At 40.8% G+C, this 16,486-nt stretch overlaps 1 protein-coding gene across 1 annotated transcript in view; it reads right to left on the reverse strand.

Annotated features, from left to right (window-relative positions):
- The window catches only part of ascc3 (activating signal cointegrator 1 complex subunit 3), a 177,222-nt gene that overhangs the window by 138,799 nt on the left and 21,937 nt on the right, over positions 1-16,486 (reverse strand). The window contains exons 5-6 of the mRNA XM_038712324.1: positions 11,235-11,352; positions 315-516 (exon numbers count right to left, since the gene is read on the reverse strand). Coding sequence (XP_038568252.1) covers positions 315-516; positions 11,235-11,352 — 320 coding nt within the window. The remainder of the gene's footprint in view (positions 1-314; positions 517-11,234; positions 11,353-16,486) is intronic.

Below are 16,486 nucleotides of genomic sequence, written 5' to 3' on the forward strand. Positions count from 1 at the left end.
CTCTGCTAATCTTTTTCTTCACATTGGGCTGGATTTGGCCGTGCTAAGTTTTTAATTAAACAGATCGCTGCTCTTCCCCCCCCCCATCTTCTGAAATTAAACTTTCTGAAAAGTCCTGTACACAGTAAGACGTGAGAAGCTGAAGCATCGCTGTGTTTTTTTTTTTCATGAAGCTCCAGCCAAGTTGTCATGAAAAATGCAGAAGCGTGTCGGTTTCAGAGTGGATACCAACAGCACAGGAGGAGACGAACAGACAAAGAAAAAAGACAAATAAGGGCAAAAGGACCAAGAGAAAGATGGGAGAGATGACATACCGCTGGGCTCTCATCTCTCTGGGGTCGAAGGTCATGGCAGCATCTGAGGAGTCGCTGTCATCTGTTCCTTTGCCTCTCTTCCTCTCCCTCTTCTCCTCTCTGCGGTACATCTTCATCATCTGTTTCTCCTGCTCTGACTGTATGGTCACCTGACATCCATAGATGGGCTTGGTCACTTCTCCGCTGACCTTTCGGCTCACGTCTGGAGGAAATGCAAGGCCCAAACATATAGAAATATAGAAAATAACAGGCAAAACGCTACTACATCAGAGGTCTTCCTGGACTGGATCAAATTATCTCTGTCTTTAAATGGAAGGTCCATGGAAAATAATGTAAACAAGATATGCAGTATGTGATACCATTAAGTCAATTAATATCCGAGTCCCAAACAGCCGCCTACCTCCTTTACTGACAAATACACGCAGGTCTCCATTAAACGCCTGGTCTGGTTTTTATAGAAGTTCTTTGGATGCATAAAACCTCTTAAACCCAGAGGTGTCGCCGCTTTAGCTGCTTCTGAGCTGCTCAGATCGTTGATACAAATATTAATGTTTAAACTTATGATCAATATGTCAGTATGAACATGCTGCACATCGTTAGATTCTCCACAATTCAATCGTTCACTTCATTTAACAAAAACAACGAGCCCCAAAGTCTGATTCTTATAGATTTACCGCTGTATTTGATATTATTTGAGTACAGTAATATTCATACTGTTTTAAATAAATAAACTGTTTCATTAGTATCTTATTTCAGTTTTGTGTGAAAGAAATTAAAGGCCTGTCCCAAATACAGGCAGCGTCAATTCAGTGATTTTAGAAAATAAAAGCCCAAGCTATTAATCAAAGTTTTACGGTATATTAGTAACAGCAAGACAAACATCAGGACACTTTGGGAGCTGACCCGTGTGGACTGGGTAGCTAAGTATCCCAGAATACTTAATAACGATGGAGGAGATTTTGAGCTGGGCTCAATGCGGTTATTGTTTTCATCCTAGGACTACTATTATGTCACTGTTTGGATATTTAAGAAAGTAACGATCAGCGATGCAAGGACCCACCGGCCAGGTGAGACCAGCTGGTACCTCAGCTGCTTGCAATGACTGAACAGTAACCTGAGAGAACAAATGAAGTACTGAAGTACATAAAAATAAGTCATGCAATTAGAATAATTCATAAGCTTGAATTGCTCATTTATTACTCAGTTATAGTTCTGTCCCCGTGATCCATACTTTAAAGGATCCAAGCATAGATTATATCATTTCTGATATTGCAGTTGTGGTTTTCAGGCCCTGATTCAGACAGCATGAAAGAGTATTTATCGCTGGATGAACAAAACAGTTTGTTCTCATTGAGAAAACAACATCAAGTCAGCCAGTATCAGTAAAAACTGATTCATATTTCAGCAGTAACCTTGATAGTCCATTGATATCAGATGCAGGAGCATGTGGCATTGCACGGGTTAACGTTCCCCATTGCAGCATCTCTGTTTGAGGCACAACAGCTCAATAAAAGGCAGAATTGCTCTTGAAAACAGATGAGATCTGATGATTGCACCGCGGGCTGGGCTGATTGACTGAATGATTTCTTCTTTATCTCATCTAGCGGCTCTACCTGCTGCACAGCCTCCCTCTCGTTCTAGCAGCTCCCCTCTTCCTGTCACTCTCATCCTCCCTCCCATTACCTCTCCAACTCCCAAACCCTTTCACTCTGTCTCTCTCCATGCACCAATTCCTCTGTCTAAACCATTCCCCATCCTTTACTTTGCCTCTCTCTGGGAGCCATTGTGCCTTGTTATGTGTCTCCAACAGTGATTGCCTCCAAATCTCCAGGATTCTCATTTCCTCAAGCGATCATGGTGCCATAATCACTGTGAAGAGCATCGCCAAGATGGATTTTACTTGTTTACAAGATGGTTTTAAGGTGTTTTACACGTTTGAAACTGTAGTCTTTAAAATCAATACAGGATTTTCAAGAACAGTCAACATTTAGAAGTGATTTTAAAGACTAAGAGTCTGAAACTGTGTTACCACAAAAACCCCAATAATTTCAATTTTATAATTTATTGTTAGCAAGATATTTGATTTAAAAAAAAAAAGACTGTCCAAACTAAAAAGGAAAACCCATTTAAAAAGATAATATGTTGTGTATGAACTTGTCAAATGGAGATAAATATCAAATAGTTATTCTCATGCCAGCAAACTGACATATAATGTCTTTAATACACAATGCACTAGTAGTGTGTAAGTAAACATTTGAGATTTTGAGTGTCACTTGGTGCCGTATAAAGAAAAATGTCACAAGATTGATCATCAGCGCATTAGAGTGTGAGTAATGAATTAAACTATTGAATGGTATAGCCGCCGGCCATTTAACCTTCCACAAGTTCTAGTTATCGACCTGCAGTATCCGACAGGTGTGGCATATCAACATGCTGATTAAACAGCACGGCGCTGCTGCCGACTATTGGATGTCCATTTCTCCAACATAAACTGCCTCCAGAGTCACTTTAGAGTTGCAGGGATGTGGCATCCAGCAGCTGTCCAGAAGAGGACAGGGACACGCTTCAACAAGCCGCAAGTCAATCTCTTTTCAACTATATGCCGGGCAACGTTCCACTAACCATTTTGGGGGGTCTTTTTGACCAACTAGTGTGGTTTAATCGCTTCAATATAAAGCGCTCACACATTTAATCCAATATAGTTATTGTGAAAAAAGTGTTTAAAGAACATTGCAAATCAGTAATGAATTCTATAAATTACCAAAGCACTTCAGTTGGAGTTGGGAGTTTGTACTTGAGCAGCAGAGAAAAGCCTCTGTTCTGATCACGGCCTGGGGAAATTGTCTAAAAACGCTTGTCAGAGAAACACTGGAATCATCTTTAAATTCATGACAGAACCATTTGCTAAGGCACATCAAGTCTGGGAAACTGATTTCTGCAAAGTTTTCTACACATACTCCTCGACACCTACTGTACCACACTTGAACAGATAAAGAAATATGCTTAATGACCCAGTCAAAGGCATTTGCACACACAAACACAAACACTCAATGGGAGGCTCTTTCCACCAGGTTGGAGCTGTCAGCGTCCCACCAGGTTCCACCTCTCGGTGTGTCTCCTTGCTGATTTAGAGAAGGCTAGACAACACAGCTCAAACTTTGAAATAGCTTTCCCTCTTCTAGGGCAGCAACAGTATAATAAACAGGCACAAGTAGTGTTGAAGTTGAGCTACTAATTCAATAGAATTATAGTTACATCAAAAGTGTAAGTGCAAAAGTGCCTATTTACACATCCAGCAGACATGGAGTACATTAAACTTCAATATTAGCATTTCTGGCCACCTGACAAATATAAAGCCAATACTGACACTTCCTTAAAGCTCTGTTTAGGTTTCAACTCCCTAACTCCTGGGTGAGGTAACAGAGGTAAAGCCAGGCGAGGTGAAGAGCTAAAACATTTTATAGAGCTAAGTAGAACTGCAAAATTGGTGACACCATCCTTTTCTTTGAGCACACAAAATAAAAGAAAGCTTTTTGTATGTGCTTCTGCATCCTGCTTTTTCTTGTTTGCAGATTTATTTATTTTTTGCTTCTTCAAAGTACCGGGGAAGAATAAACTTTTTTGGACATAGTTAATCTCTGTAGGTCTATAAAAGATAAATATCCCCCCCATAAGGCTGCATCCTTCAGATTCGGTTTGGTACTGCACTGTGTCCTCACTCTGGTGTTGTTGGTCCAAAATGATATTTAAGAATCTGAATGTATAGCATTTCTGCTTGAAAAATTACTTTAAACGATAAATGAATTATCAAAATATTTGCAGATTAATTTTGTTTCAACTGACTAATCAAGTTATCGATTAATTGGTAAACTCTGTATTGGGCAGCTCTCCCTTTCCCTCTCTATTTCCATTTAATGTAGGTTTCTATAAGTTAATAGTCCACCATGCAGTTTAACTGTGTTGCTCTGTGTACAGTGAGGTCGACGCTACGACTCACAGCATGAGGTTAGAATCAGCAGAACATTTCGGGGCAGCCATATTATAACATATTACAACATGTCGATGTGATTGTAGTTTCGCCTGAAATGTCCCCTGATTTTTCCAGCCCCTGTTAAAACGATTTGGATGTGTGGACATGTTATCTTTTTAATTGTCCATTCCACATAGCACTGCCTATATCAGCCATTGAAATGTGGAGAGGAGCCACCAAGAGAATCCATTCTTTGATAAACATGCAAGTGCCAAGCTGCAGACTGCAATTTAAAAGCTAATCAGCAAGAGACAGGCATTCCCACTAAATCCCACTCTTCCTGATGGCATGCAAATAGTGGAAAATTTAATCAGCCTTTTTTAACCCTCAGTCGTCAAGGCAACACTAATCTCAAAAGCTGTCTAGCAAGTTTAATTTTTAACGCTGATCAAAAGTTCTCAACAATAGGAATAACATCAGCTGAGGTTTGAAGCAGCAACTATTGGTAAAAATGTTTACATTGCTGTATTTTGTGTGTGGCTAGTTCAGTTACACATTGCCAGTTTAAAGTTAAGCCATACCTATCAAATTATAAATCACAGCTGCCCTATATTATAGACAGATTTGTCTAAAACATGTCATCCTGTCAGGTTAGAGTATGGGGTTAGAGGCAGAGGGAAAGTGCGGTACATTTTCTATTTCTACCAGCTTATTTCTTATTTGGCCATTTTAATTGTACTTTATTCTCCACCTTATTTTAGTGTTTTTCCCTTTAGTTCTCTTTCCCCCCCCCACTCACCTACACCTCTGCTGCAAACACATCGGCCTGTCTCTCTCTCCCCGAATGTGTCTGCTCTGCTCACTTTCTCTATCAGCAGTACATTTTATAAAGTTGCTGAAAATACACAGATTTTTTCACTCACTATCCCAATCAGCTGCAGATTCTCCGCACGTAGATGAAGCTTGTTAACAACATAGCCTATCAAAACGAACCCAACGGGATACCTAACGGATGACACCTGCACTCGTAACGTAATAGATAATAATTCTGTTTGTCTGCAAAATGCACATCGCGGTTCTGTTTCAAGACACAGATAATATTCTCGGCACAACACTGATGAAGGAGCTGGGGCTCCTTCTCTTCAGCAAGTTTTCCTCATGCCACTGCACTCACACATGCGCACTGACGACCCAGGGTTAGGGTTACAATTCACACACTTTAAAAACATTTATTTGAAGTTTTTTTTCTGTTTACGTGTTTATTTACAGCATTAAACGTATTGTAATGTATGTATGCTGTATATTAACTTATAGGGAGAAAACTGGTAGTTCTATGTGAAATCAGACATTTAGCACCCCCATATCGCATTAATGGCGTGATCCTTGTTTCGCTGCGAAGCTTCGACTGTGAGATTGAAATGTCTTCATGATCTGCCTTTTCAGAGAGGTTGTTTGTACCGTGCACATTCTATCGGTTTTAGTTCTACGGCTCATTGACACAGCCAAAGTTGTTTTCTCAGTCAAATCTAAAGTTCCACATGTCCCCCAGCTGCTCTGTCTCAACTCTATATATGAATTACAGAGATAGTGTTAAAGTAACCTCTAATCGTGGCTAACTAGCTGCCGTTATTATCATTGAACAAAATTATCAACACTTTTGTTTTTGCCCCCATTCATCATGAGCTGAACTCAAAGATCTGAGACTTTCTCTATGTACACAAAAGGCCTATTTCTCTCAAATATTGTTCACAAATCTGTCAAAATCTGTGTTAGTGAGCACTTCTCCTTTGCCGAGATAATCTATCCACCTCTACATGTTTCAGACTTCTCTTTATGCAGAGCAAGAAGGCCTACGCACTTTGTGGTGACATTTTTACATTCAATAAATAGCAAGGTGGAGTTTTCAGCTGGTAAAAAACAGACAGGTGGACACAGGTGTGCTTTAGGCTGGCCACAATAAAAGGCCATGTTGCACTGAGCGCTTCTTTGTTTGGGTCTTGTTGTTTTAAAGCCAAAGTTTCCGATGAATGGCTGAGCAGCTGCCAGTGTTTGTCGTCCTCTCTCCCGTGCGGCCGTGCGCAGCAGATACGTAGTTGCGTTACGTTGGTAGGTTACAGGTAACGCAGGGAGAGGAATAACGGCACGCTCATCAGATGTTTCCTAAAAATAAACATTGTTCACGAGTCCCCCACCTCAAGTCCGAGTCAAGTCTGAAGTCTTTTAAGGATGAGTCTCAAGTCCAGTCTCAAGTCACTGTGCGTCTGAGTCTCAAACTCGAGTCCCTATCTGTGGTACAGATCCCCGCAAAAAATGACACCATCATCACAAATTGCAATTGCAATATCAGAACGGGTACCTGCTCACATCAACATCACTGGTGGTCAAAAGCTCCACCGGGTACTATACAATTCCAACACTTCTAATAAGCTACTGCCTCTGAATTTATTTATTAAATGTTATTTATTACATCATGACTGGGCTCTTTTGTTGAGGCTGCAAATGCAAATGTCAGTTAACTTTGTTTTAATCAAACTGGCAACATTAATTATTTCACTGTCTAATATACCATCTGAATCAGATGGTATATGCCAATGATTTAACCTAATAAATGAGGAACTAGTCTACACTAATTAAGCTAATGTAGTTTCACACCCAGCATTAAAATCTATATTTAGGACCTGTGAATTTTAAATTTCTCCAAAAACTCTTAAAGGATGAGTCTGTGTGACTTTAAATAGTTGCAGGGATTATTCTGACAAACCAGGAGCTCTTTCTTCTAATCTTCAGCCACTCTTTGATTTCTACCTTGCATATGGATCAGAAGACAGCTCTGGTAATAAAAAACAATCCATCCTTATCTTTCCACAAATATCTTCAACTACTTACAGCGCCACTCTACACATTAAGGAGGGAAAAAAAACAAGAAGAGGAGTCTGCCAGCTTAGGACAAAGGGAAACAGGGTTTTGAAACAACGCTGGATCAGGACGGAGGACAACGTTTGAAGTAAAAAAATAACAAATAAAACATACAGGCATGGAAGGTAGGTACATCAATAGGAGGGCTGCTTTAGTACAGCTCACCATCAAGCCTGCTGAAATACTATCTTATTCAGAATCAATGAACTCAGCGTTAAACTGCCAGGAGAGCTAGTTATCTACATCAAAAACCAGTGTAATCCTATTCTATACAAGAGCCTGTGCTTATTTGGGCCTTAGCAACGCCATGCACGTGTCAGCCCTTTGCTCTATTAGTATGGCATGATATTCTATTATTTCTCTTATTCATGAGAGGTATTAAAGCAGGGACAGAAATAGAGAGCCTGCCCGCAAGGGAGGCTTTAGACTGGTCTTCATCATTCCTGGTAGATGGCATAAAGACGTGAAAGAAATAATGAAGAATTGAGTTGAAGTGAAAGGCCAATCTTTAGGTAATAGCCTTTCAATGGATTCGGCTGCTTCGCTAGCACATACGAAACAGGAGCGTTACACAGCTTAAACAACATACTGATACACTGGTCGTGATAGGCAATGGCGGTTTAACATCAGGTAATATCTGGACATTTCACAAGCATATCTGTACTACTATTTACGTTGGAAGTGTGTGAGGCCTATGCATGTTAAGGGCAATAATCTAGACCAGTGGTTTTCAAACTTCTTCACATCAAGGACCCCTATACTGACACAAATTAGACCCCCATTTGATAGAATTTGGTCCCAGGGTCCCACTTCTGATAGGACTTTCACTTTTAGATGTTTTATTACAGAAACCCATGACTAAAGTAGCCACATATTCTTTCATTGTATTATTCATGGATGGAATTATAATAAAATGAAATATTCCCCTTTAGCTGGGGACCCCCTGGAAACCCCCAAGGACCCCGGACCTTGCCTAGAGAACCACTGATCTAGACAGACTAATTTTGCTAACATCAATCTGTCCACTGTCGAGATATCTTCAATATCTGAGCATCAGGAAAAATGCGCATCAGTCAAGCTTTATCCTGCACGGCATAACTAATGTTGTACACCAGTTTTAGCATCCTTGCACTAGCTGCGGTTTCTTTTAGGAAGGCCAGGCATGGGCTAGCACTTTAATATATCAGTGAGCTTTTATCCCACTATGAGACAAGACACACACTGAGATTCTATGATATAGTGTTGCTAACTATTCCAAGGTCTAGGCTAAAAACCAAAGGAGAACAAACCTTTGGTGTCAGGGCCCCCACACCCCAAAAGTCTAGCAGAGGAGATCAGGCTCAATTTGTTCCTGGTTTTATCTCACTTCTTAAGACTTTCACAAAAAAGCTTTCAATGTGTGATGCATAATTTATTTCTCCATTATTCGTATGTTGACTTCGTTACATGTATTGGAAAATGCTATACAAATAAAGCTATTGTTGCTGTTGCCAAAGTTTTCCTTCATTTATTAAGAGCTGTACTTTATTGTAATGAATTTGAATATGTTCGAAGTGGTGCATGTGTTATGCAAAATTGTGTTGTGTATGTGGGGAAAAAGAATGTTTTTACATATTACCGTGCAAATCTGATGCTTTTTGTATCTGTTACTTACATATTGTAATAATATTTGGTTACATCCAAAATAGGCATTAAGACACAAACAAAATTTTCAGTGCACAAGACGTAAATGTATAAAGTGAAGATTTGGCATTTCTTGGTTCCTCAAAAATATGTCTAATCTCTTTTATTATACCAACAGCAAGAGAGAAGTGGCCTCACAGTTGAAGAGAGGCCATGTTAAAACAAAGCTAAAATTACTCCAACATATGCAAGATGAACAGTTTTGGGCACTTCTGTCTTCACCAAACTAAGGGAAAAAATTCAAACAGAATTGGTATGTCATTTGTAACACTCGGGGTGAATTTGCACACGATTAAAATAACCAACCGTGAGCACCATTATTACAAAGCACTGGACATTGTCAGAAGATATCACTCCCATATGCATGGTCTAAACACATTTGTCCATATTAGATCTGACTCTTCATAGACACCAATCATAGACACAATAGACCTTACAGATAAGCCAGTCCTTATCTCTAAAACCCAGAGCACAGGGGGCACAGAGCAATCTTCCAGGTTCCTGAGATGTGAAAGATGAATACTGATTACAAGATCAAACAATCGGAAAGATCCAGAGAGATAATGATGCTTGATAGCTTTGTTTTGGTTGTGGCAATATCTAAATATGGATTTAGACAGAAGGGTAAAATGGAACAAAGATACACAGTCCCTTCATCCCAAATAAAGCGCTGACAGTGATCATTTTTTTAACCCCTACGTCACAAATCCAGGAGCAGTGGTACGTGTCTGAATTGTTGTTCTCCGTCCTGATGAGAGGCTGGCTTTAGCGGTTTACTCTTAGCAAAAGAAAGATATAGACAAAGACATATCGCTAATGGCAAATTGCCATCAAGGTGCACAATCTGGAGGAAATATCTAATTATTAGTCTGTAATTATACCCTGACTGGTGCTGGAGGCCAAAACAGATATTGTTCTTTGAGAGGTGAAGAAAATCTTCCAATATTGCTATTTTAACATAAACACAAAACATTGGATCCATTGAAGAAAGAGTGTAAAGGTCCTGATGCTACAACCTCACCTTGTCTAGTATGACCACTAGGGTTGACGTAATTGATTACGTAAATACATCGCTGCTTCCGGTGTGGGATTCTCCCGGACAAGCTCCAGCTACAAGACCGCGCCTTCGACCGTCTAAAGTTTGGAGTATTTCAGACAGACTGCTGCTCCGTGAGCTCTCTGAACTGGAAACAGCTTCACTGCAGCACAACTGCTGTCCACAAATACGTGAAGCAGCACGAACACGTGAAACGAAAGTATCCCGCAGCACTTTGTCTAGACGGCAGCACCGCAAATCGTGTCACATTATCAGCACGAGGACACGTAGTGTTTCTTCATTGCCTTCATGTTAAAAGTAATTTCTGTCCCGCCGCTGTCATGGTAACGTAACGTTACACCGCGAGTCATCTAATGTTCAGCTGTTTCATATTTTCTGTTTGTTTAACGGCCACGTATGAGCGAGAAAACAGCTGAATCTAATTACAGACAATCTGTGTCTGAACAGTCTGTGAGTCCTTTCAGGTGTTCACTGATGCAGAAATACATTTTATTATCATACTGCATTACTCAATATTAAAATGAATCCATGGCAGAAACATGTAAAGTTTTAAGTAAAGTAGCCTAATTAATGTCTGTTATTGTTATTATCACATTTTGATTCATTTTAAGATTTGACGTTATTGTCATTATTCTAATGTGCTTCATCGGGATGATTGAATAAAATATAGATTTATTGATTAGACATGTTTTTATATTTATTTTGGATAAATTGGTATGTTAATCGAGTAATAGGCAACTTTTCTTTCTTTAGAATAAACAAAATTAGTCGTTAGATTAATCGACTTGAAAAATAATCGATATGTACAGCCCTAATGACCACTAGCTTACAGTGTCTGCGGCTAATGTCAGCAAACCTGCTTCCTGTGTAACTAACATTACTGATGTGACTTTGTGACTTTTTGCTCATCTCTAATTTAATTTGACCATTTACCACTGTCCCGTTATTGTCACTTGTGGCCACAGTTTCATTTTAAAACATTTTTATTCGAGTCATAACTTATATATGTAGGCTAGTGAGTGGGACATTTTACAGTGGGAAAATAAACACGTTTCTCCTGGTTTACATATGACATACACTCCGATACAGATACAGTATATGTGCGATAAGTTAATATCTTCTGATATATCAGCCCAGCCAATTTATCTTTATTTATAAGACTTCAGACTTCATGTGGTGTTTTTTTTAAATCAACATACGTTCATATCTGGTATTCATGACTATTTTAAATAGTCAATACAACTGGAGTTTGTGTTACCATGGAGATGCCCTGTTTGCCATGGGGCTGTCTCACCTGGTGGGTAGCCAGTCCTGTCAGGTGGGATGGTGAGGAGGGAGTCAACGATGGCGGCCCTCCGCAGGAGGAGGGTGGAGATCATCTCCAGCCCCTCCGGGCCCAGCAGCTCAAACAGCTGGAGGGAGAGAGTGGGAGGTAAAAAAAAAAAAAATCAGTAACCTCAAGCCAAAAATACAGTCATCTACAGCAGCAGCAAACATACTGCCACACACACACATCCCAACATGTATACACATCCTATGGCTCCCCAACACCCCCCAACACGCTGCTACTGCCTGGCTGAGCACCTGGTAATTACCATCGCTGGTACAGAATATGCTCTGCCGCTTAGCCTCCCAAACATAGCCACCTGGCACTTAGCAAGTGACAGAAAAACAACAACAAGAAATCCTGTGCACTGCAGCAGCACACAATTAAAAGCATAGTAGAGACAAGGCCGCACAGACTGTCATCACTATTACTGTGAGACAGAAGTGGAAGTGATGATAACGTTTGTGCTCTTTAATTGGAAAATAGTAGACCTGAGGGCCCGGGGTACGTAATTTCAACCTTAAAACAATGCACTATTTTTTTTCCCCATCCCCTTCCCGTGTAGGTTTGAGGATGGCGTTACGGTTTGCTCTTTCACTCTGTCCTCCCTTGGGAAGTCAGCACAGCAGGGAGCTAAAACAACAGACGCACTTTGATGTCAGGTCAGCTATAGTCTTTGTTGGGGTTATCTTTGTTCCCTCGGTGGTCTCTTTTATATCTGTTCTAAACTTCTACTGGTCCCTATGAATGTCCCGGTTTCATTACAGTTGAGAGTCCTGTATGTTGAGAGAGGGTGGGAGGTGTTGGAGAGAGCCGGGGTTTTACCTGCTCAAAGGATTTGTTTTTAATGAACTCTCGTAAATTCTGTCCTTGGAGTTGACTGATTAGGTGCGGGTTCCACTGGGATTGAGAGGTGACTTTCTCCTTCTGATGGATTCTACACAGTCCACCATCCTGCAGGCAAGCCCAGTTCTAAAGCATTAACTGTGTAATAACTGAACATCTGCAAGGCTACAGGTCAGAAGTGGAAATGTCTGTCCTCCCACTGTGTTCTCCTGCTTCATCTGTGATTAAATATTCAGCATTGCCTACTGTATATTTTAGCCCATAACTGGAACAACTAAAGCTTTATTTGAACTAAGTCACCACTGGACAAGTCTCTCTCTTCTGAGACCAATTCCCCCAGCATATCATTGGTTTAAATATTTGAGGCATATTAGAATTTAAATGTGCAGGATGTTCAGTTTTACTTCTAAATCTGGGCCAGTGAAAATAAATATTTAGTTATAAATATATTTATAAATGTGTAAAAAAACACTGTACATTAAACTTCCTTCCTTCATGGGTCCCCAGGTGCAAGCTGCTGGTGACATTTCCTATGGTGAGCCATTTCTTCCACTTAGTAGCAGCGCAGCGCGTCCAAAGGCTGCATCGCTAGACTGGAAAGGCGGCAGAGAAATGATTTTCTTCTCCTGGTCAGCTGGTCAGGAGCCAGCCTTGGAGTACTCTCTTTGGAGTTCTCCTCTATAAATACTGCTAACGATTGTACTTTTTGCATTGTTGTCTGTCCCACAACTGCACAGTGCCCTGCGCCCTCACCTACCAAGCGGCACATAAAAACAAGGTTCCTACATGGCCAGGTTATAGGAGAGCTAATTATAAGCTATAGCAGTACTTATATCTCCTAGCTAGTACGTACCGCACTTATATAGCCTACCTATGATATATACCTACTAAAGATGTGCATCTATTACTCGGCCGATGCAATATGCGTCTCGCTGGATTGCCAACGATCAAATACATTAAAGATACATATGAAGCAACTACCGATGTGGTGCAATACGATTCACCCTTATTGCGATTCAACACAATGCGATTCAATGTCAAACGACACGATAGAAAAGAACAAGCAATAGGGTATAGAGTGTTTGATTTTATTTGACTGTATTAATCATATATTCACTAAATCATAAATTACTTCACATTTTTATTTCGCATTGCAACTCTAATCATCTAATTTATGCAGTTTCTTTGTAACCTCTAAAAAATGTATCTGACAAAATATAAAATAAAACCTGGCCTTGCTTTAAACCGGTCTAGGGCTGAAACTTGAATAACTAGATCGCCTAAAAGCAGCCGCACAATCACAATGTCGGCTCAACATTGTGATGTCTGTCAGCCACCGATGGCATCCTCTATTGGCCCAACCCTACCACCCAGGTATATTCAAGGCCACCACTGTAGGCTATTTCTGGCTTTTCCACCGTACCACCCTCCGGAGCTCAGCGACTACCATAAAATGTCAGCAATCGAGGTTCAGCAATGGGAAATAATAAGAAGCAGGGTCGGTCCATTGTCAGCTTTAATGGTACTGAGTGCAGAGCCTTTAAACTTTACTGTTGACTTTGGAGTCACACTGAGGTAGATGCATGGAAAGTCTGCAGGTGCTCTCGCTCGCTCGCTCGCTCTCTCTCACACAGACACACACACACATACAGGACATGCTACATCTAAAGATGTCAGTGGGAGAGTTTGCTTCCAAATGCCAACTACGTGAGAAACATTGGAAGCAACTGGAAACCAGCTGAAGTTTTATAATTCTGATTCTGTGGTGAAACAATTGATAGAGAAAGAGATGCTGCAAAAGTATGAGGACAGCAGAGAAAGGAAGTGGATGAAAATGCAGGGGGAAAGAATGATAGAGCCCTTTCCTGATTCATTAGTAAAGGTAGTGGATGGTAAATAACTTCTGGAGGTTTCCACAGGGTGAGACACAACTACCGGGTAGGGCTGTACCGAATACTTTGTAGCTTCATTCATAACGTCAACATTTAAATTCTGAATGAACATTCGAATGTTGTACATCTTTATTGGGGCTGCAGCTAATGGCGATTTGAGTAATCGAGTATTCTACATTATTATTATTTCACCGATTCATCGAGTAAATCGTATAATAAGTACTTTTCAGTCAGTGATGGAGAATACTTGGTTAACGTGACCTCTGACTCTCTGAGTAGGTTGGGGCTTGAACGTCACCTGTTTATATCACTGACATTTCTGCTGTTTTGATTACGCTACGTTCTCTGCTCTTTGCAGATGATGTGGTTCCATCTGCTTCATCAGACCAAGCATGCACTGGGACGGTTTCCAGTGAAGTGTGAAACTGTCTGAATGAGCGTCAGCACCTCCGATTCTGAGGCCATGGTTCTCTGCTGGAAAAAGGGTAGATTGCTCCGTCTGAATTGTGAGCGACTTGCCCCGAAAGTAAAGGAGCTCAAGCATCTTGAGGGTCTTGTTCACAAGTGAGGCTAAAATGGAGCAAAAGACTGACAGGCGGATTGGCCTGTCAACAACAAGTGGTTCCAAGCAACCACTACTGCTAACTGCTTCTTTGTCAACTGAAGTTGATATTGATGGGAGGGATACATCAGTCACTACTAAAGCCAAGCAGTAAACAGTGAAGTGAAACAAAAACTTAAATATTATTTATACAATTGCTTTGAATCATTAATTAGTCAATGCAAAATATCCTACCTCCAAATCTTTATTACCAATGAAGGTCAACGCCATGTAGAAAGTTGTCTACTAAAGGTCTGGAGGTAAAGGCCAAGGATGACTTGGTCTAACAGCCAAGACATGATATATTCAGCACCTTTATCAAACACAAAAGGCCCGTTGTTGAAGGTCAAGGTCATAAAATCAATAGGAGCCCAAGTTATGAAGCCTAACATTGGGACCAGTCAAACTTCATGTCACAGAAATACTGTGTTGACAAGACCCCGGATTTGTCAGTCAAATTATTATGCTTTTTTTAAACTGTACATGAGAAAGCTGCATAACAGGCTATACACTCCCAAGTCTGTTAAAATGACCTCACTGTAAAGTAAATAGAGAAGGTGGAAACAGAGGGCAGCGCGTCTCGTCTCTGTTGCCTGTTCTTATGCTCTCAGCTTTGGTTTTAGCCAACTCAGCAATACCAGAGTTGAACCAGACCCTGTTACAACCTCTTCTACTGCAATCCAGACCTGTCAGCAGCCAATCAGGAGAGATGCTCTGTGGAGCGCTATAACTAAACTAAGACCAGGATACCCACTTTTTATTTCTCTGACTGTGCAGAAATCTGATGTTTCCACATCACAGATGATGAGCAAAGGCATTAAAACGTCAGCTTACAGGTAAAACAAGAGACATGACATGTTGCTGACATGAGCTCTTAAAAGGAGTTTAGTGTGGGGCGGCTTCTCTGGTGTGTTGAACTATACTGTAACTGGGCCGATGATAGATCGATCGATAGATATAGATATATATTTGTATATAGAGTGAGGAAAATAAGTATTTGAACACCCTGCTATTTTGCAAGTTCTTCCACTTAGAAATCATGGAGGGGTCTGAAATTGTCATTGCAGGTGCATGTCCACTGTGAGAGACATAATCTAAAAAAAAATATCCACAAATCACAATGTATGATTTTTTAACTATTTATTTGTATGATACAGCTGCAAAGAAGTATTTGACCACCTGAGAAAATCAATGTTAATATTTGGTACAGTAGCCTTTGTTTGCAATTACAGAGGTCAAACGTTTCCTGTAGTTTTTCACCAGGTTTGCACTGCAGGAGGGATTTTGGCCCACTCCTCCACACAGATCTTCTCTAGATCAGTCAGGTTTCTGGGCTGTCGCTGAGAAACACGGAGTTTGAGCTCCCTCCAAAGATTCTCTATTGGGTTTAGGTCTGGAGACTGGCTAGGCCACGCCAGAACCTCGATATGCTTCTTACAGAGCCACTCCTTGGTTATCCTGGCTGTGTGCTTCGGGTCATTGTCATGTTGGAAGACCCGGCCTCGACCCAACTTCAATGCTCTAACTGAGGGAAGGAGGTTGTTCCCCAAAATCTCGCAATGCATGGCCCCGGTCATCCTCTCCTTAATACAGTGCAGTCGCCCTGTCCCAAGTGCAGAAAAACACCCCCAAAGCATGATGCTACCACCCCCATGCTTCACAGTAGGGATGCTGTTCTTGGGATGGTACTCATCATTCTTCTTCCTCCAAACACGGTTAGTGGAATTATGACCAAAAAGTTCTATTTTGGTCTCATCTGACCACATGACTTTCTCCCATGACTCCTCTGGATCATCCAAATGGTCATTGGCAAACTGAAGACGGGCCTTGACATGTGCTGGTTTAAGCAGGGGAACCTTCCGTGCCATGCGTGATTTCAA

Source organism: Micropterus salmoides, unplaced genomic scaffold (assembly GCF_014851395.1).
Source record: "Micropterus salmoides isolate LMB-PRFRI ecotype aquatic unplaced genomic scaffold, ASM1485139v1 Ms_hic_scaffold_11, whole genome shotgun sequence".
Taxonomy (NCBI): Eukaryota; Metazoa; Chordata; class Actinopteri; order Centrarchiformes; family Centrarchidae; genus Micropterus; species Micropterus salmoides.